This window comes from Erpetoichthys calabaricus, chromosome 2 (genome assembly GCF_900747795.2).
Source record: "Erpetoichthys calabaricus chromosome 2, fErpCal1.3, whole genome shotgun sequence".
NCBI classification, from domain to species: Eukaryota; Metazoa; Chordata; class Cladistia; order Polypteriformes; family Polypteridae; genus Erpetoichthys; species Erpetoichthys calabaricus.
Genome location: NC_041395.2, coordinates 285050345 through 285071007, shown reverse-complemented (window position 1 = coordinate 285071007; position 20663 = coordinate 285050345). Strand labels below are relative to the sequence as shown.

The 20663-nt window shown below is 36.0% G+C and overlaps 1 protein-coding gene across 1 annotated transcript; it reads left to right on the top strand.

Annotated features, from left to right (window-relative positions):
• The first annotated feature begins 1783 nt into the window (after positions 1-1783).
• On the top strand, positions 1784-20066 carry LOC114647138 (spondin-2-like). Its single transcript, XM_028795680.2, has 4 exons — positions 1784-2239; positions 11482-11681; positions 13496-13928; positions 19275-20066. The coding sequence occupies exons 1-4, from the start codon at positions 2026-2028 to the stop codon at positions 19697-19699; spliced, it is 1272 nt and encodes a 423-aa protein (XP_028651513.1). The 5' UTR covers positions 1784-2025; the 3' UTR covers positions 19700-20066.
• The last annotated feature ends 597 nt before the right edge of the window (positions 20067-20663 follow it).

Sequence of the window (20663 nt, the reverse complement as noted above, 5' to 3'; positions counted from 1 at the left end):
CTATGTAATACTATGTTCATGACAATAAATGTAATCTTGAATAAAAAAAAACACAATTATCCAGAAGATCCTGTGCTTCTTTTAAATAAATATTACTATGTATTCACAAAGAAAATGAACACTTACAGCAGATATAATACTAGAAGTACATCATTTTTGGTCCAAATCAATACCTTCTTACATCTCAAGAAAGAGGAAAATTAAATTACATCAATCTACAACAACCTACAGCATCCAAAAAATCATTTCCCAATGGAAAATTGGGGTAAACCGCAAGCCTGCCATATAACACCTTGACTAAAGTATGTAGCCAGAGCTTAGGAATTAAATGTCTGAATTACAGAAGGCAATTCTACAAATACAGAGAGTTAGAAGAGAAGAGAGTTAGATTGTTTTGTGAAAGCGAGAACTGGAATCACATATTAAATTCCTTTTATGATTTCTTGTAATCTCAGGAAAGATGGTCACTCACCACTGTGGGATAAGTTAAGAGGTACAAAGACAATGGAATGATGGATTTGATAGTTTGTAGTATGGTAAAGCTTCTAGTATTTAGTAAACAGGCTCAGCCTTTATGTGCACATATCACAGGCTACTAAGGGGGTGAAGAAATGTTTTAGATTGGAGGCAGAGTGTGCTTTGGCTGGAGCAAAAGCAGAATCTTTTGATAGCTTTAAAAAAATAAAAGGGTCAGGCTTGCAGGAAGAAATTAATTTTTTCTACCTTTTATTCTCCTTCCCCTACCTCATAAATGTAACTGCATAAAATATGTACAAAAGCAGTTTGCTTTGGAATATGGGAGAATTGCAGCATGTTTGTTTTTGGATGCTACTAAAAATTGCCCAACCCATCTCAAAATGTGATTAAAGTTTTGGTCCTTTTTATATGTTTTCACTCACTTTTTAAAAAAATATCCAAATTGATTAGAAAAGGACAGAAATGAATGTTGTATGTGGCAGACTACCAACTCATATGTAACTGTAACTGTAAATTCTCACAACTCACTTTTGCCCTGAATAATTTTTTGTGATATCTCAGTGAGTTGCCTTAGCAGGGGAAGTGGACCAGACAAACAGCTTTTTTAGATAATGCTCCTTTCATTATGATTCCTTCTGGTCAAATTGAAATGTGCATCGTTAATAAAGATAAAAAATAATAAATCATACATGATCATATCTGAACACAGTTGTTTCTGTGAAATACTTTGGCAGCACCATTAATTCTGCAAACTGTTGATGCAAAATGTCTTGGCAGTGTTTGCTATCCTCCTCGCAAAGGTTATTGACAGTCTAATGGCTGAAGCAGTCAATGCGCACTTGTGTCCTTGTTTAATTAAAACTGTCCTTGGTCAGAAATATTGATGTTAAAGTTCACTTAGTTAACGTACAGATAACTGGCTTCATCTATTTGCAGCCTCGGTCGTGTTTTGCAGGATACAATATAACACTCCATTTAAGTTTTCATGTCATTTCTGAAAATGCTTAATATATGAGATCCTGTATTATATTATTTAGCAATCCAAAGTCCTGCCAGACCAATAACATCAGGGCACGTCTGTTAAACTATCCACAAATGAGAGCTTCCAATGCACGACCATGGCAGCGATCCTGAAAAGCTATGGCTTACCCTCACAGTATGAGGAGCGAGACAGAAACCGACCTTGGGCATAGTGCCAGCCGCTTGCAGGGTACAATCGCACACAAACCAACACAATGGCATCGTTTACCAAAAATAACTATTAAAAAAAAGAATTAAAAAACTGGCGAACATGCAAAATTCACCCATAGGTGGAGGCTGAATAACGTTTCTTCCAAATAAGTTGGCCATCTCAGGCTTCTAGTTTTTCGACAAACGACACGTTTTTTCCTTTGAAAGTTAATGTTACCTTGTTTTTAACGTATCCTCGATTAACAAATAAATATTTGACTTGGATACTTGACAGCTGAAAGGGTTATTTGAACAGCAGCGGCCCACATACAAGTGCAGTACGCCAGAGGGTCTTTGCACAGTCAATATAATCTGGCTATGGAAACCACCAGCCTACCAGCCTCTGCCATTTTTCTGACTTTTTTCGTAGCCAATTCGCTACGTGAGGTGCTCTCTGAAATAAACGCAACAGCCTGTCAAAGTGTATACGCATCGAACTTTTCTCTTACCTTCAACGCAGAATGGAGTCCGCAGAATTTTCCAAAGCAGTACCCGATTTATCGTCCCCCAGCACAATGGTCTCGGCTTTTCGGTGAGTGTTAATTTAATATAAAGAGGATGTCAGCCTACAGCTGTCAGAAAGTACGGCACACATCTGTAATTAACCACCGCCAGTTGTCTATTTCTGCGTACAAGGTGGCGCAGAGGGTTTGGTTCGAGTACTGTATGAGTCCCAATCTATGCGGAGTTGGCAAGTTCTCTCTGTTTTCAAGTGGGGTTAGTTAGGGACTCGTTTTTCTCTTATCATCTAATGGCATGTGATTGATTTCCATAATTCATTAAACTGATAAAAATGAGTTTGAGCGAGTTTCACAAGCTTCCCTGAACTCCACCGTTAGCTCCTTATCTTCTGGCCTCGTCGGGCTCAGCTTTACCTCATTAGCCCGGATGAAGATTTCTCGTTTGTCATCTTTGTGGTGCGTCTTTCTGTTAGTGCCGCGTCCATATTTAGCTACAGGAGTTTGTAGGATGGCTCATCGAGCTTGTAGGACTTACTGAATAAAACAATTGTTTACTGGAATAAATGATGTAAACATTAGCACACCTTCGCATTTAAGTATGCTCCAATTTATATACATTACATGATCCTAATAGTTTGCCGACCTTTCACACTTTAGTTCAATTCATTTTTTCTGCCACATTGAGAACTTCCACGAGCCACAAGATGCACAACAATTATAAATAGTAGAATAAAGCAAAATATGGCATAAAAACAGAATGCAGAGCACACGAAGCTATATGTGATCTCGTTATCCTGTAGTTAAGTGCGTGAGATTTGTAACTAAGCTGCGTCCAATTTGGTGACAGCTTTTGTGCCTCTTTTCTTCACGTCCCAGTGAGGCTTTAATTCCTAAACACGTTTATAAGAAATGTTCCTAATTATTTCTTACTATGATCAGTTTAATAATCCTGACACATATTTACATTTTAGTTGACACGTGTTTGTGGTCTTGTGACAGTTCTTTCATGTAGAATTCGTTCAGGTATCATTTAAAAAAAAATTTTGTCCTTCGGTACAAATTTGAAAAATCACTTCGATTCCTGGCATAATCAAATTATTAAATATATACAGGTAATTAATGAAGGTTGAGCATACAAAGAAATTTATATAAAAGATAGCTTCTAGCTGATGGAACCCTGATGTGGAAATTAAATGTCAGAAAATGGATGGCTGTTTGTTTCTGCAAATCTGGTTTGCCATTTACAGTTAGAATTCATTATATTTTTATGTGTTTTGTGCTAGAACCCCTTATTTTGCCTTTAGATGTATAACTGGTTATTTAATGACACTTTACTGGGTTGTGTGGTTCCTCATAGAACCATTGCTAGACAAAGAAAAATTTCTTTCTGAAAATGTCTGTTAGCATATGAATTTGGTTCTTGGATTTTTAAAAGGTTTCTAATAGGACAAAACAGAAATCTTCAATGTATAGTAGGGTACCCAGCAGGATACTACAGATAAAAAAACAGAGTTTATCCAGATTCATTTTTCCTTTTAAAATTATGAACCCATTGGCATTTCTCAAATATGATATTGTATATGTTAATGGAATCTGCTTCAGATCAAAATAATTAAAAGTTATTTCTTGCTTCTTCATCTAGATGGTTGTTGCAGGAATCAATGTTCCCCCACTACTCAAACAATATTATTCCTCATGGCCCATAAGCCCCCCGCAACCCAATAAATTAAACTTAAAGGAAAACACATTTATAGTCAAAATACTCCTGGAGTCATGATCAGCTTTGGGCACCTCCTTGTGTTAAACTAATCCCATCCAAACAAGGAAAAAATGAGGGAACCATAGAGAGGACAAGAGGGGTCACCACTATGAAAGGAGATTAAATGGTATCTTCTTCTATTCTAGGAAATCAAGGTCCTCATTTCCCTTAGTGACCTATCAGGACACTGAAAGAGCAAGAAAACCTGAACATAGCCTGTGTTATTGAATGCAGTAAGAGATCTTTTAAAATCAGGAACCGATTGACATATGTAAATGTGTTATCATGTTATTTATGCAGCCTGTTACAGATCAAACTAAAGGTTCTTTCTGAAACCTTCATGTGGATAGTTCTTTTGGGAACCAAAAATGGTTCCACATGGCATTGCTCTGAGTAACCTCTTCGGCGCCTTTATTTTTTAGATTATACCTTATTTAAAAATGTATGCCTTTTCATTTAAATTATCAATCTATTGTGACCATTGCAGCGACCCAAACCCCAAACACATACAATAAAAAAGGTTTATTAACCAAAATACCTTACAAAAAGGTTTTGTACATGCTGTGTAAGCATAAATGCTCTCTTCTCCTTTGTCTCTCTCTCTCATTCTTCCACTCCTCCCAGGTGAGTGTTTTCCAGCTCCACTCCTGACTCCAACTTTCCTGGGTGAGGTTGAGTGGCTTCCTTTACCTTAGACCTGGGAGTATCTCTGATGCTAGGGCACAGCTCAATGGAAGCACTTCCAGGTCAGCTGAAGCCTCAGAGAGTAGAGATCACAAATTCCCACAGCACCCACTGGTGCCTCACCTGGAACCCAACAAGGCTGCACTATGGGATTACAGTTTCCAGCATGCCTAGTGGGTGTCCATACTGGTAGTGTCACCCAGGGAGCCTTTCACCTATTGTGTCCAGGGAGCATGTAACACTGACTGGTTGTCTCCCCCGGTCCTTCTATCACACTGGCCTTCCAGCCGGTTATTATTACTCAGTCCAAACCTGCTGGGATGCCAGTTCCTGCCTTTCTTTATGTGCTTCTGACAGGCTGGCCTCACATCCAGGTAAAGAACCTTGCCTCATCCCGGCCGGGTCACCCACCACTGCGCATTGTCCTTCTCACTATCTATCTGTCTATCTAATCCAATCTAATATGGTAGCTTCATTATAGCTATTATTAGAATTTTTGACAGTAATAAGGCATGAAGTGTGAAACAGACGTGGGATAGAAAATTATGATAGGAATTAAAGTGCATTAGTTCATTTGTGATTGTAGATGTTTATTTATCAGAGTAGGTCTGTATTAGAATTTACAATTGCTTAGATTTGTTTCCACCTTAATAGTTAATATTTACTATTTACTTGATTAGCTAATGTTTTTGTGTTATATTATTGGATATATTACATATTATATATATATATATATATATATATATATATATATATATATATATATATATATATATATATATATATATATATATATATATATCCATCCATCCATCCATCCATTTTCCAACCCGCTGAATCTGAACACAGGGTCACGGGGGTCTGCTGGAGCTAATCCCAGCCAATACAGGGCACAAGGCAGGAACCAATCCCGGGAAGGGCGCCAACCCTCCGCAGACTGTACTAAATATTATTAATAGTTTACAGTGTATACAGTATATGGCATACCATGGATTACTACAGCATTTATGTTTTCATTCATTCATTCATTCATTCATTTTCTTTCTTGGCTTATCCAGTTCACTTGCACAGGATATCAGCGTCTATTGCAGCAACATCAAATATAAAGTAGGAGCCAGCCTTGAATAGGCCGTCAGTCCATTGTTAAGCGCAGCTCAGATACACACATGCTCAGTCACATGCATATACAGTAATATGAATGTATACTTCTATTATAATTTCCTGTTTAAATTATATAAATTAAGCATTATTTGAGTAAACAACATTCATCCATTTTTGGTTAACATTCAGAGCAGGTTGAGCATGAGCAACATCTTATACGGAGTACAGTTGGTGAGGACCAGGAACATAAAAACTTCCTTCATCTTGCATGGTACTACTTTTGTACATGATTCATTTGCACACACGTACACCCACCCACACACACACATACACACACATACACTCACACACACCAGGGAAATGTGGCATCAGAGGAGGATACAGCAGTTCCTGTCATAATTGTTACAACAGTAGAGAAGGAATTAAAAAAAACTTGCACATAAAGCATCACAATTTATATTTAAATCAGAGATATCTAGAAATTAATCACTGTTAAAATGAAGACAGGAGTACTTTTTGAGTAGTACTTGTGTTTACAAAAATAATGCTACAGTAGCTCTTGCCTAAAACCATCTGTTAAAATGCCCTAACAGGGCTGCATTCCATCCAAAGACCATGAGGTGTATTGTCTGCATGCTGTGGCTCATTAGCACCAACTGAATCCTGCAGGTGAGGATGAGCTGAATAGACATGTAAAGAAGCCTGTATATATAGAATTCTGTTATGTTCTTTCTTTTTTCTAGTCAACACATAATTTTATTTTCATTCCAGCTTGCAAGTCTCAGTTATTTCTAATGAGCCACATCAAGTCTCCCAGAAGCAGCCCCATCTATGCAAGCAGGCAGTTTTCAAAATATGCCACTAGTAGAAAACGGCTCTTTTATTTTAGCTCACCAAGTATGTGAAAGAAAAACTAGGATCCTTTATTATCAGTGATGAAGAACAGCAGCTTTCCAGTGAATGAAGGAGAAAATAAACATAACCCCAAAACAGGAGAAAAATATGTTTTCATTCAAATAAATGTCCTGAACACTCCATGATATCTCTATAAAGTTTTTTTTTAACCTGTGTGTTATGAAAGTACAAAACACAGATGTTTCCTTTAACAATTTAATACATTATATTCTTTGGTCTGTTAACAAGACATCTTTATTTATGTTTGTTAATTTGCTTGTTTGCATCTGTTCCTAAAATCACACATGTGTATGTGCTGACAAAAGAATTCCAGGTTGTGGCCTTGACAGCTCCCAGTTTTAGTTTAGCATATTAAAGTCACTTTAGAATATTTAGATGAGAAAAGTCCATTCAACCCATCAACGCTTGCCAGTTCTATCCACTTAATTCTATCAAAATAACATTAAGCTGAATTTAAGTCCTTAAAGTCCTACTGTTTACCATGTTACGTGGGAGCTTATTCCATTTGTCTATGGCTCTCTGTGTGAAGAAAAACTTCCTAATGTTTGTGCGAAATTTACCCTTATCAAGTTTCCAACTGTGTCCCCATGTTCTTGTTGAACTCATTTTAAAGTCTCAATGATCTGTACTAATTCCCTTTATAATTTTAAACATTTCAATCATGTCACCTCTTAATTTTCTTTTGCTCGCACTGAAAAGTTTCAACTATTTTTTTCTCTATTCATAACTCCTTCCCTACAGTCCTGAAATCGGCCTGGTCACTCTTCTCGTGCTTCTATATCTTTTTTGTAGCCTGGAGACCAAAATTGCACACAGTACTCCAGATGAGGCCTCACCGGTGCATTATAAAGCTTCAGCATAACTTCCTTAGACTTGTATTCTACACATTGTGCTATATAACTTAACATTCTGTTAGCCTTCTTAATGGCTTCTGATCACTGTCTGGAAGTTGATGACGATGAGTATACTATGACTCCTAAATCTTCTTCATAAAGTACTTTCAATACTCAGAACTCCCAAGTTTTATTCAAATCTAACATTTATACTTCCAATGTGTAATACTTTACATTTACTTGCATTAAATTTCATCTCCCACTTGAAGGTGATTATGGTCATGACATTAAGGAGTCTGAACAACCTGAGAAAGCATACTGAGACTTTATTAAATGCTGAAACAGCTCTTTAACTGATGCATTTGAAAATTACGTACAAGATTTAATGAGGAAAATTTACAGTATCACAAGAGTGATTGCTGCTGCTTAGATTAAAGGAGATACTGTAGCGTGTGAGTCCTGGGCTGGTCACTATGTGTCTGGAGTTTGTCCTTACTCCCTTTCCTTATATGGGTTTCTTTCCCATATTCTAAAATTGTGAACGATCAATTGATCTTTGTAAACTGGCTTGATTTAAGTGAGTTTGGGTGTGTGTGTGAGAACAGCTTATAATGGACTGGTTCACCTCCGTAACATATCACGTGTTCGCGCCTTTCTCTCCTTTTCTAACACTGAGAAACTTGTCCATGCTTTTATCACATCCCGCATCGATTATTGTAATTCCCTACTGGCAGGTGCCCCTTCTAATCTTATATCACAGATGTATATTCTACAGGAATCTGGGAGACAAAATTGCACCTGAATCATTCTTGATTGACACTTGCAACACACAGAGTGGACACCCAGGCAAATTATGGGACATATTAAATAATACATACAGCTTTTAATCACTTTATAACAAAGCACATATATAATCATTACTGGAAAGTGTTAATTTTTCTTCACTTTTTGTAAGTACTTTTCAGAGGAAAGCTTTATTATCTCTTGGATAATTGGATTATGAGGACACCATAAGTCTGTTTTAAGAACATTAAAATTTGTTATGAATGACACAGTGGCACAGCTAGCAGTGCTGTCATTAAACAGCAGCTGACTTTGGTTGGATGTGTGTCTGACGTGCATTATGTATGATGATTGCATGTTGTCCCTACTTTTAAGTTTTCGGCCTCTGAGGATTGCAATTGATTTTTTTTACATGTTATTGAATTTATTAAAATCAAGTAACATTCCATACAAGCAAGTCACACTTCACAAAAATTAATTCAAATCAGCCCCCATCCATAAAGAAAAAAAGGAGGGGAGAGAATCCTTTTCCCCAATGTAAATGCTTATTCTAAAATGTTTGGATCCTGCCAGGTTTTAAAAAAAGTTTTGAACAGATCCTCTAAGTGAGAATTAGATTTTTTTTCCAATTTCAAATGGTATAAGACATCAGTTACCCACTGACTTAAAAGAGGTGAGCTAGAATTTCTTCCAGTTGAGCAAGATAAGTCTACATGCCAATAGTGAAGTAAAGGCAGCTACAGTTTGCTTGTCCTTCTCCACTTTAAGCCCATCTGGGAGTACACCAAACATAACTGTTAATGGATTAGGAGGGATTGTGACACCAAGGCTGTCTGAAAGGCATTTAAAGATATTGGTCCAGAATAATGTTAATTTGGTGCATGCTCAAAACATATGGCCCAATGAGGCTGGAGTTTGATTGCAACGTTCGCAGGTTGGATCTTGCCCTGGAAATATTTTGGACAATATTAAATGAGACAGATGTGCTCGATAAAAGATTTTAAGTTGAATAATTGTATGCTTTACACATATGGAGCTCGAGTGAATTCTGTGCATGGCTGACCTTCCACTCCTCTTCTGAAATGTTGAGTAAAAGATCCCTTTCCCACTGTATTCTGGGATCTTTGAAAAGAAGGGACTTTAAAATGTTTTTATATATTATAGAAATGCTGTCTGAGTCCTCAAGACTGATCAATATTTCTTTTGGAATAGAAGCAGGTGGGAGGTGAGGAAAATTGGGCAGATTTTGTTTAGCAAAGTTTCTAATTTGGAAATAGTGGGAAAAATTGTGTTGATGGAAAGTTAAATTTGGAGTGTAATTGTTCAAAGGATGCAAAGACATTATCTATGTACAAATCTCTAAGTGATTTAATCCTGTATGATCAAACATTAACAACTGTGTACATTTGAGAGGGTGGAAAAAGGTGGTTATTGGGCAGAGGTGCCACAGATAAAAGCTTCTCTTTCTTGAAGAACTTTCCACATTGGTTCCATATTCTGAGTGAATGAAGCTCAGTTGGGTTGTTAGCATGTTGATGATAACTTGTATTTGCTGGGGCACAAGCAAGGAATATAAAGAAGTACTTCAGGGTTTTATTTCTATTGTGAACCAAGAGTGTGTAGGTTCATCTTTTTGTGTTAATGTCCAGATTTTTATAGTTTGTGTATTTGCCACCCAGTAAAAAACTTGAAAGTTAGGTAGAGCCAGGCCACCTTCTACTTTAGATCTTTGTAGGGTCACCCTTTGGATGCGTGGAAGTTTAAAATCCCAAATAAATGAGGTTATGATTGAATCTAACTTCTTAAAAAATGATTTGTTAATGTATATGGTGATGCTTTGAAATAGGAAAAGAAGCTTAGGAAGGATATTCATCTTGACAGTGTTAATTCTTCTATATAAAGTGAGATGGAGGGTAGACCATCTATGCACGTCTTTCTTATGTTTTTCCATGCAGACAGCAAAATTTTGTTGATAAAGAGTTTTACGTTTACTTGTGATGTTTACTCCTAGGCATTTAAACTGATCTGTGATGATAAAAGGGAAGGTGTCTAATCTAATATTGTGTGCTAGAGAGTTCACTGGAAAAGGCAGACTTTTATTCAAATTAATTTTGAGTCTAGAAATCTTTTGAAATTCTGCTAGCGCTGTCAGGACTGCAGGCACAGTATTTTGTGGATCTGACATATACAATACCATATCATCTGCATATAGTGATATTTTCTGTTCAAGTCCCTCTCTGATAATACCCTTTACGTCAGAAGCATTTTGAAAGTGAATTGCCAATGGAGCTGCTGGACCCTTCTGGGCACAGGTTTCGCCACACCCAGAAGTGCAGCAATCAAGCACCTGGAGCACTTCATGGTGCCCAATAAAAGGAGCCATCAACCACCACTCAGAGGCCAGAGTCGGGTGGAGAAGGACAAGGTTGCCTGGGAGGAGCGGTGGTGCAGAAGAAGAGTGTGTTACTTTTGTGTGTTGGTGCTTTGGGACTGTGTTGTGGCTGGGTGACACGGGGAAGACGTGCCCTCCAGCTGAAGGAAAATAAAAGTTTATTTATTTTATACATGTGCCTCCATGTCTAATCTGTGTTGGGTCGGGTGCATATATGGCGCCTTTATCACATCTTTTAGAAATGCCTTCAGAGTTTCCCAGAGTATTCCTGTAGAGACCTCTGAGGATGTATTTGTCTCTAAAAAATCAGTTTGTTTGGATATTACCTCTGTACAGTTCTCGTCCGCTAATAAAAGTTGGTTAAGATGCCAGCTGTGAGATGAGTATGTGGGGCATAATGATTTGAGTTCCATGATCAAAGAGGCGTGGGCGGAGATAACAATAGCGTAATTCTAGCAAGTTTTAATCATGGGGCAAAAATTTATCTATAAAGAAATAATCAATTACAATTTCATTGTAATTAAGGATTATAATTTCTATCCTCAATCCAACCACATGTAGTCATTCTAACTGGTGACTTTAAATTGACTGGGACTGATAGTAAACCTTTGTGTAAATGTGTTCTGAATGATATATCTTCATTGTTAGTTTCTGCATTTTGACAGATGCTTTCAGACATGACTCTGGCTTTCTGTGACCCTGAACAGCAAAAAAATTAAGAGATTAAATAAGTAGTTTATTATTGCACCTAATATGAAAATCACAGGTAGGATTTGACAAAGTACATGTAAAAGGCCAACTGAAAATAATGAGAAGAGCAAAATTTAATTGTTTTTTGTTTTACAGGCTGTTCTCACAAGTCACCGGATTTCATTTGGACTGAAGGTGGGCTGGCATCGCCAGGGCTTAAAGTGTTTGTTGAAGATGGTAATTATGAACTATTGGCAAAGGAACTGGAATCAGATACTTGCTTCTTGATAGATGCCATTAAAGCGGGAGTAGGAAAGCAGAGCAGCACCGTCACTCTGATGCCTGACTCTCCTCTGGTAAAAATTGTCTGTCTACATTCTATATTATGTACATACAAGGAGTTTCTGTTTTAATACAGAACTTGATCCTATGCTGAATAACATTTACACCTGTTCTTGTTTCTGGAAAGTGAAAGTATATACGAAATTCATATTTAAAATTTAATTCAATTTAAAACACATAAATAAAGAGTTACCAAAAATGCTAGTTTAAAATGCTGCATTTTTAGATGTTAAGAACTTGTTCTTCAAGAGAAGATAATAACACTGAAGTGGTAATTTTTGGGAACTGATGCACCAGTCATTTCTGTGACCCTCCCCCACTAGCATGTGATGCCAATAACTAGTCATTAATCAACAAAACCCAAGCCAAACTGGCAGAGTTTAGAGTTTCGCCACTTTCAAAGAAATGTATACACTATATGGTGACAGTCATTTAGCATTTTGCTGTATGCAGTCATCCTTTCATAAATGCAATTGAAAGAGGCTGAATAGAACTGACACTTTTGACTTGTGAGTTTTATTTCAGCAAGGCAGAGGTCTCTAATTTTTCTGCAACTTTACCTTTATATTATTGTGTAAGTAATTAAAAACATAAGGCACCTTTAATAACATTTAATAACATAATCACAGAAATGTATAGGCTTGATTCCTTTTCAGTAGGAGATGCATGATATGTTAACAAAGTATACAGTATGATAAGTTCTGGGCAATACACACTTGAAAAAAAGAAATACCCAGAAAATAAAAATGTACTGTAGATTATACTAGAAGACGTTTTTATGGAAATAAAACATTACTCTTATCTTAGATGTCTGAGAGGAGACCTGATAAAAGCAACATTAAATTATACAGGAAATAATTAAGACTGATGCTAGCTAAAACTTTATGCAAGGCTACTCAACTCGGGCACAAGTGCTGGAACCTGGCCTAAAATTAATTTTACAGAAATGACAGAAACCTGAATAGACTCTGGCTCTTCATTACAATGAGCTGGATTACGTGGATTTAAAAACAGTTACTAAGCATTTAAAATACATGGACATAGATAGATAGATAGATAGATAGATAGATAGATAGATAGATAGATAGATAGATAGATAGATAGATAGATAGATAGATAGATAGATAGATAGATAGATAGATAGATAGATAGATAGATAGATAGATAGATAGATAGATAGATAGACCTACCAGACTGACCTGGCATCTCTGTACACAACAACTTTCTCCAGGCCTTCCTGGAAAATAAATTGACTAGGACACAAGAAATATTATCCAAACTGCAAATTCTGGGTCTGTCCTTCAGTCTTCTGCCAATGAGCAATGCTTGGTGTATCTCCCAAGGGAAGTGCACAGGACAAATCATATTCTACATTTCTAAACCACCTCAACTAGCTTATCTGAATCTGGAGAAGCAGATGTTTCGCTCCAACAGCTGATGTGTTTGCCCTGTCATGGGGTGTGAACCCCACAACCCTATGAAGGAACCTTATTTTAACTTATTTTAACTCTACATGCTAAAATACCACCAGTTGCATCATACATTTATTTGAATCAGAAATCTTTATTAATAGTGATTACTAATAAGTCTGTACTGTAGTTGACAATGCACACTATTTTTCCTTTTGGATCTTGGATGAGTTTGGTTTGAGTCAATGAAAAGTCAACTGTAAAGGTTTTGAAAATAAATTTCTCTTTGAATTTTTTAGATGTCAACATTAAATCTTACCTTGTAGTGTCTTTTCTTTCTGCATTCAAAGATTAACTTCTCTTTCAGACATCCTTACAAGTCAGTTTACTTAAGATGGGATGATCTTCTTCAATTTTAGATTTCCATCTTGGCCCGCATAATTCCAAGTCCAGATTGGTTTGTTGGAGTCAACAGTCTGAATCTTTGCAAAAGTGGTCATTGGGAGGAAGTTGTGATTTTTGATCTTTATCCTTGGGATGCAGGAACAGACAGTGGTTTTGTTTTTTCTTCTCCAAATTTTGCCACTGAGCCCCAAGAACCAATTTCCCCCATTACAGCACAAAGTCCTGCTCATCCTGCCAATTCTTTTTACTATCCTCGTTTACAAAAATTACCAAGATTGGGCTATTTAGAGTTTCGTCTGTTATCTACACAAATGGTTAACTACAATGAAAGCTTGATGGATAGAGAAGCCAATCAAACCAAACCATCTTTTGCCCAGAGGACAGAAAAGGAGTCTTCTATCAACAGTGGAGTTGTTAATGAAAATTCAGAAAACAAGGCAATGAAAGGTAAAGTGGACTGCAAACAAATTTTAATCAGATTAGTTTATGTTTAAATTAGTGTTCTTACATTCAACTGTGCAATAAGTAAGAAAATTCTAAAAACAGATATAAGATGTAGCTATTTGTAAAGAGTAAACTTTGCCATTATTTCAATTTTAAAGTAGTTAACTTATTGCTTAATGTTCATTCATTCTTTTTGTTTGCATTGCACTGTGCTTATGTTACCTATGGAAAGTTTTAGAAGTACTGTATGAAGTAATCAGTAAAACTCTTACATAATATAAAACCTATTCACTGAAAATCTTGTAAACAATATTGCCAACACCCAAAGCTTCTAGAAATTAAAAGCATGCAGTACAGTCAGACACACATTTCTAATGGTAGGACAACACAGAGACATTGTAGTTAGCACCTCTGATAGATGGATCCAATACAGTGAGTTTGTATTCCACTTTCAATTTCAGTTTGAGTGGAGTTTATATGTTCTGTGTATTAATATACCTCGCTTAGTAAGCAAAGAGGTAGAGTCAAAAATAAACCAAACTTCATATACAATACACTGTTAAAATAAATGTGCCAGAGTGGTTCTTCATAGCGATGTCATAGTGGAGCCATTTTTGGGTCCCAAAAGACCCATCCAGAAAAAGATTCCATTTATTTAGGTCTGTTAATAACCATGACTAGATTGTAACAGAATTGTGAAATACAAATGGGTCCTGATTTTAAAAGGACCCAGTTGCAAACAAGAACACAAGCTAAATTCTGGTTTTCACAATCTGTTACAGCAGTGTTCTACTAGGTAGCCTACCACACATTAAATATTTCTTTTTTTTCCTCTACATATTAGGACATTTTTTCAAAGCACAAAGAGTGAACGTCATATGCAAAGAACCCTTCTCAGAATGAAATGGTGCTTTGTCTATCAATAGTTCTACAAGGAACTACGCAACCCAGTAAAGGACCATACAATGCCATTAAAGAATCATTATTTTTAAGAGCATACTGCAAAGCAAAGAGCGCTAAGATAGCAAAAAAATCATAAAATAAGATGCACAAATTCAGCATACTTAAAGTTTACATCCAGCATGTATTTCATTTATGCTGTTTATTTATTGTTTGTAAATGTGTAAAGCCACCACCAACCCCAAGTTTGACTGGTCTTTGTCAAAAAACGTCAACTTAGACTGATACGTGTAAAAAATGTGTTATGTAGCAGTTAATCTACCAGAAATATATAACAGTTTTCCATTTAGAAAAATATTATCAGTGTATCCCATCTAATCATGGAGATGATGCTTCACAAGGATGTTGATAGGTGACTAATGAGAAGAATACAAATGATCTCTTACATTCATTGGTCTTGGTCCTTTTACAGCACCTTCTACTTCAATGTCTTCCTCTGTAGGATTTTTATTTTATTTTTTTGACAAAAAGAGTTGTTATTTTTCATTTTAATGTTCATTTATTAATTTTTTTTAAAAGCCTATACATGGAATCTAAATTTAATATCAATAACATAACATGCTTTATTAAAGCTGACAAATTTAAACCAAAAATTGTGCAATTTACTAGACAACAGCAAAGTAAATAAAAATAAAGATGGTGGTAGATGATCTGTAGCAGTAGGAGATAGCATGTCTGGTGGCTGCCTGGTTACTTTCTTTGACTTGAGTGAACAGTGATAACATTTATAGTAGCAGCATTGGCCTTTCCTTCTGCCATTCTTTGAGGTGCTGATCCCTAGTCAAGAAACACATAAAAACCATATGATTGACCAGGGGATAGTGTATGTGTTTTGTAAAGAGTAAATGAGATATACTGTTTGTGACTAGCACAATCATTTAGTAAGTAAGAGCATTTCATTGTCTACTGTATTTTATCAGGGCCACTGAGGCTAAAGCTGTTATCCAGAAAATAAAAGCACAAAACAAACAAGGCTCAAACATTTGGTGTTCAAACTTCTCTAAATGGAGTTACATAAAAAATTAGTAGTCAGGAGAATACTTAAATCAGAAACCTGAAATTCTCTACCAAAACATTATGAAAGAGCCTTTTGTTTATTTTAATGTAAAGTTCAGACAAGAGAGCCTCCTCAACACCTCACCATCAAATAACCTGGCATTCATTAAGAAACTTACTGGCACATGTGCTCAACGTGGTCTGCAGCAATCAGCACCGTGCAAACATTAGATGATATGATCAAATCCTGAAAAAATACATATAAAAATGAAAACAGAATAATAAAAAAGATGAGTAAAAGATAACCCAAACACTCCAAAACTCACCTAGATCAACAGGGGATTATGAAATTAAATAGCAAGAAGTATATTATTTAATATTGTATTGGGAATATGACGTAAACCATTGAGAATTTGTTAAAGGGGAACAGTCACATTTTCTATCTTTTAATAGCAAAAATCACTCTTTAATCAGGGAGCTTCTCTCATTATACATACCCTCTTTATTGAATTTATTTGACTGCCAGTCAATAAGGTTTTCTTTGCTAGTGGTGTGGATACAGTAAGCTGCTACAGTCAACATCTTTCAGAATTTCACAGCGCCATAAGTGGTATGCTAGCTTTGTATGTGGTAAAGTATTTTAGGTTTGCTGTTGTTGTATTTCAGAAATATGTACAATGGCAATTGCTACTATTTTGCTCAATATGCTTCTAAACTGAGCTATGATTTACACTGAAGACATCTATTCTGCATTGGAATGTAAAAAAAAATGACATGGAGTTTAAGTAGTGGCCACATGTTTATAATTTAACGAATAACATGTCTCAGAGTAAGTGTTGTAAACAGTAGGGGGCGCCACCAAGCCCCCAAACTCCATGACCCACACACAACTCTTGGTGCAAATGTAAGCATTATTAATCCAGACAGCTCAATACAATTAAACTTACAGACAATATACAGCCTTCTAAATTCTCCTCACTGCCTCCTGACTCTGACTCGTCCAAATGAGGCAGCAGACTTTCTTTTAAGCCTGACCCAGGAAATGTTTCCGGTCTCTTATCCCAGTCATCTGGAACAGTTCCGAGTTGTGTGGAAACCAGGCAGTCCTCCCCTGACAGTGACCTATGGTGGACCACAAAGACCCCAACAGGGTTGCATTTCCAGACTCCATTTCCCATGCAACCCTAAGGGTGTCCTAATTGGGTTTAGCCCTGAGGAACACTGTCTGCCATGTCTGCTCCTGGTGAGTCCATTTTCTCGGTCCTTCCATTATGGCCTTATGGTCAGATATGAAACCTTTCTTTATCCCAGCCAGGATGCCTGTCTTTCCTCCAGAGCACCCACAGGGTGTATTAACTTTTACAATGCAGCAAGGTAAGTGCAGTTTCGCAAATTCAAATTAAATATATGTAACTGATTAAATTATTTGACTAGACTTTTTACAACCACTTATTCTATGCAATTTCCATGTTTTTCAAATTATAACACATAGATGAACTGCCCGTGATTTCTTAATGAATGCTCAGAAACAGGTAGTGTTTTGAAATTGCTGTAAGAGAAGACCAAAACAACAAAAGGCTTCCCCAACTGAATACAAAATTGAATTATTAATTTAAATTAAATGAAGAATTTTATGTCCAAACATGGAAAAAATTCTGCATTCAATAATCAATAATAACAAATATGGAAAGAAATAAACAAAACAATTAAAAAAATGAGTCAGAAAAACTATTCAAAATTAAATAACTAAACTAATTAGCAAAGAAAGAGGCAGAAAAGGGAACAATCACAAAGAAAATGAAAGAACTGAAAAACACAGAATAGATCTAATTACCCAAAATCTTTAAATACTCAAAGTCAATGCCATATTAAAAAACTAAAAAAACAAAACAAAAAAAAAATCAAAAATAAAGATACCCAAAAGACAGCTAACTTTATTCAAAGTGGTGAGTACAAAAAATTTGCCAAAGAATGTGCAAGCTAAGATTACTAACGCCACAGAAAGTTGCATTTGCCAGGCTATGTTTTAAATAGACTTGGCATTATTGGCAATAAAGAGGGCATGGGAGCAAGGATAAAAAGAAAACACAAATCAAACAACAACAACATTTATTTATGTAGCACATTTTCATACAAACAATGTAGCTCAAAGTGCTTTACATGATGAAGAAAGAGAAAAAAAACAAAATAAGAATTACAATAAGAGAACACTAATTAACATAGAATAAAAGTAAGGTCCGATGGCCAGGGAGGACAGAAAAAACAAAAAAAACTCCAGATGGCTGGAGAAAAAATAAAATCTGCAGGGGTTCCAGGGCACGAGACCACCCAGCCCCCTCTAGGCATTCTACCTAACATAAATGACATCAGTCTGTCCTCATTGTACTCAGGGTTCCCATGGAAGGACTTGATGATGATGGTCATGTGGACTTCTGGTCTTTAATCCATCAATGTAGGGACATCACGGTGCTTTGATTAGGTGGTGGTGGCGCAGATTGCTGCCACAGAAAACCGGAAAAAGAACAGAAGAGAGAGAAAGAGTTAGTACGGATTTTGGAGCCACTATGTATAATAATGATAATTAATTGAATATACAGAGCATCAGGAATTAACTAGATGAAGCTATGAGAAAGCCATGTTAAAGTAATGTGTTTTTAGCAGTTTTTTAAAGTGCTCCATCCACTGTATTAGCCTGGCGAATTCCTATTGGCTATTCCAGATTTTAGGTGCATAACAGCAGAAGGCCGCCTCACCACTTCTTTTAAGTTTAGTTCTTGAAATTCTAAGCAGACACTCATTTGAAGATCTAAGGTTACGATTTGGAGTGTAAGGTGTAAGACATTCCGATATATAAGATGGAGTGAGATTATTTAAGGCTTTGTAAACCATAAGTAGTATTTTAAAGTCAATTCTGAATAACACAGGTAACCAATGTAGTGACATCAAAACTGGAGAGATGTGCTTGGATTTTGTTTTCCTAGTTAAGATTCTAGCAGCTGCATTCTGCACTCGTTGCAATTGATTGATGTCTTTATTTGGTAGTCCTGAGAGGAGTGCATTACAGTAATCTCGCCGACTGAAAACAAAAGTGTGAACTAATTTTTCAGCATCTTGCAATGTTATAAGAGGTCTAACTTTTGCTATATTTCTTAAGTGAAAAAATGCTGTCCTAGCGATCTGATTAATATGTGATTTAAAATTCACAGACATAACAAAAGCTTCTGGTGGGAAATGACAAAAACAAAGAAGAAACTTTGCAAGGCAGAACATGGCTGAAATCCTGATAGGCATTGATCATTTGTTTATTGAACTAGTTAAAGGCATTTTTCTAATTCTGACATATAAAACTTAATGTACAATTTCATATATTCTTTTCAACTTTATCATTTAAAGGTACACCTCTAGACTGTGAGGTGTCTGAATGGTCACCTTGGGGATTGTGCAGTCACACCTGTGGCAGTGGGTTGCGTCAAAGAACACGTTACATTCTTCTACAGCCTGCAAATGATGGAGAACCCTGCCCTGAGCTGCTTCTCCTGGAACAATGTGAAGAATTCTTGTGTCCTTCATCATATGTGACGGAGCCACCTGCCAATATGAAACAAAACACCACTGAAGCCCAAACAACTGAACTTTCTTCAGCAGTTGATGTGCCGCCTACAAGTGAAACTTTAGCTTTTGGTGAATTCCTGCAAAATCAGAATGATAGCAGAATGATTTTGGATGAAGAAATGAGATATACAAATCTTAGCTTAAATCATAATTCTACATTTCTAATATATAACAGAAGCATTGTGAATATCTCAATCTCCCCTTGACAGCCCATACCCATTCAGCATCAGTTGAGTGGCAAATGGATTCCCCTCTTTTATTTGAAGATTTTGTTTACATGTCATTTAATATATGGGAATTCATTCTTTTTGTTCTGTTACCTTATGTGTTTTTGTGTACCTTTATTGTTAAAATACTGTATTACATATTATAAAAGTGTGTTTTGAATGTACAGTAAATAGATGCATAAATGAATTGCAGAAAACTGTTCTATGCTTTTTAACTCACAGAGCAAATAGTTAGCAGCAAATTATAATGTTCAATAGTCTAACTTTTTACTTTTCTGTCATCTTTAAATTTTAAGTCTATCTAAAATAAAGGACAGAAATGTTTACAATTTGCTCAAAATGTAAAGCATGTGTTAGGCTGTCAATTGTAGATATTATCTTATTATAAACATTTCCTCATACACCATTTATCTTCTTCCAGACTATGAATTCCACATTTGGCCATTTCCAGTACAACTTCTTGCCGGTACATGTTATTTTACACAATAAGTAATGTATTTCTATCTTCTCAAATGGAAGCCTTTGTTAGTAAAGAAGACTCACTGCAGTGTTGCGTGAACATAAAGTGTTTCATGCATTTGCAGTTGCTTGTGAATTTACTTTAAATTTTTGTGTGTATTTGCTCTTAGCTTGTAGAATGCAATTTGTTTCATAGTTGAGGACAGTATAGTCAAGGATAGCCATAACATAATAAAGTATAGTATATAAAGGCCAAAGTCAGTAACATCCTCTCAATAGAGTGATCAGTTTTAATTATAATCTTCTCTAAAATGCATAGTTTTAGATTAAATTAATACATTTGCTTCCTTACCAGCTGAAAATTTGCCTTATATTCATAGTATTGTGCAAACATCTTCATTTTTATATAAATCTTTCCTTGGATGTTTATTTTTTTCTTCTCCATTAGTTTGTCAGTAGAAAAGATGACTACTGTCATTACTTT

Coding starts and splice junctions, on each gene's coding strand:
- LOC114647138 (XM_028795680.2), top strand. CDS start 2,026: ATGGAAACCACCAGCCTACCAGCCTCTGCCATTTTTCTGACTTTTTTC. Junction 11,682..13,495: donor TGATGCCTGACTCTCCTCTG/GTAAAAATTGTC, acceptor CTTCAATTTTAG/ATTTCCATCTTGGCCCGCAT. Junction 13,929..19,274: donor AGAAAACAAGGCAATGAAAG/GTAAAGTGGACT, acceptor TATCATTTAAAG/GTACACCTCTAGACTGTGAG.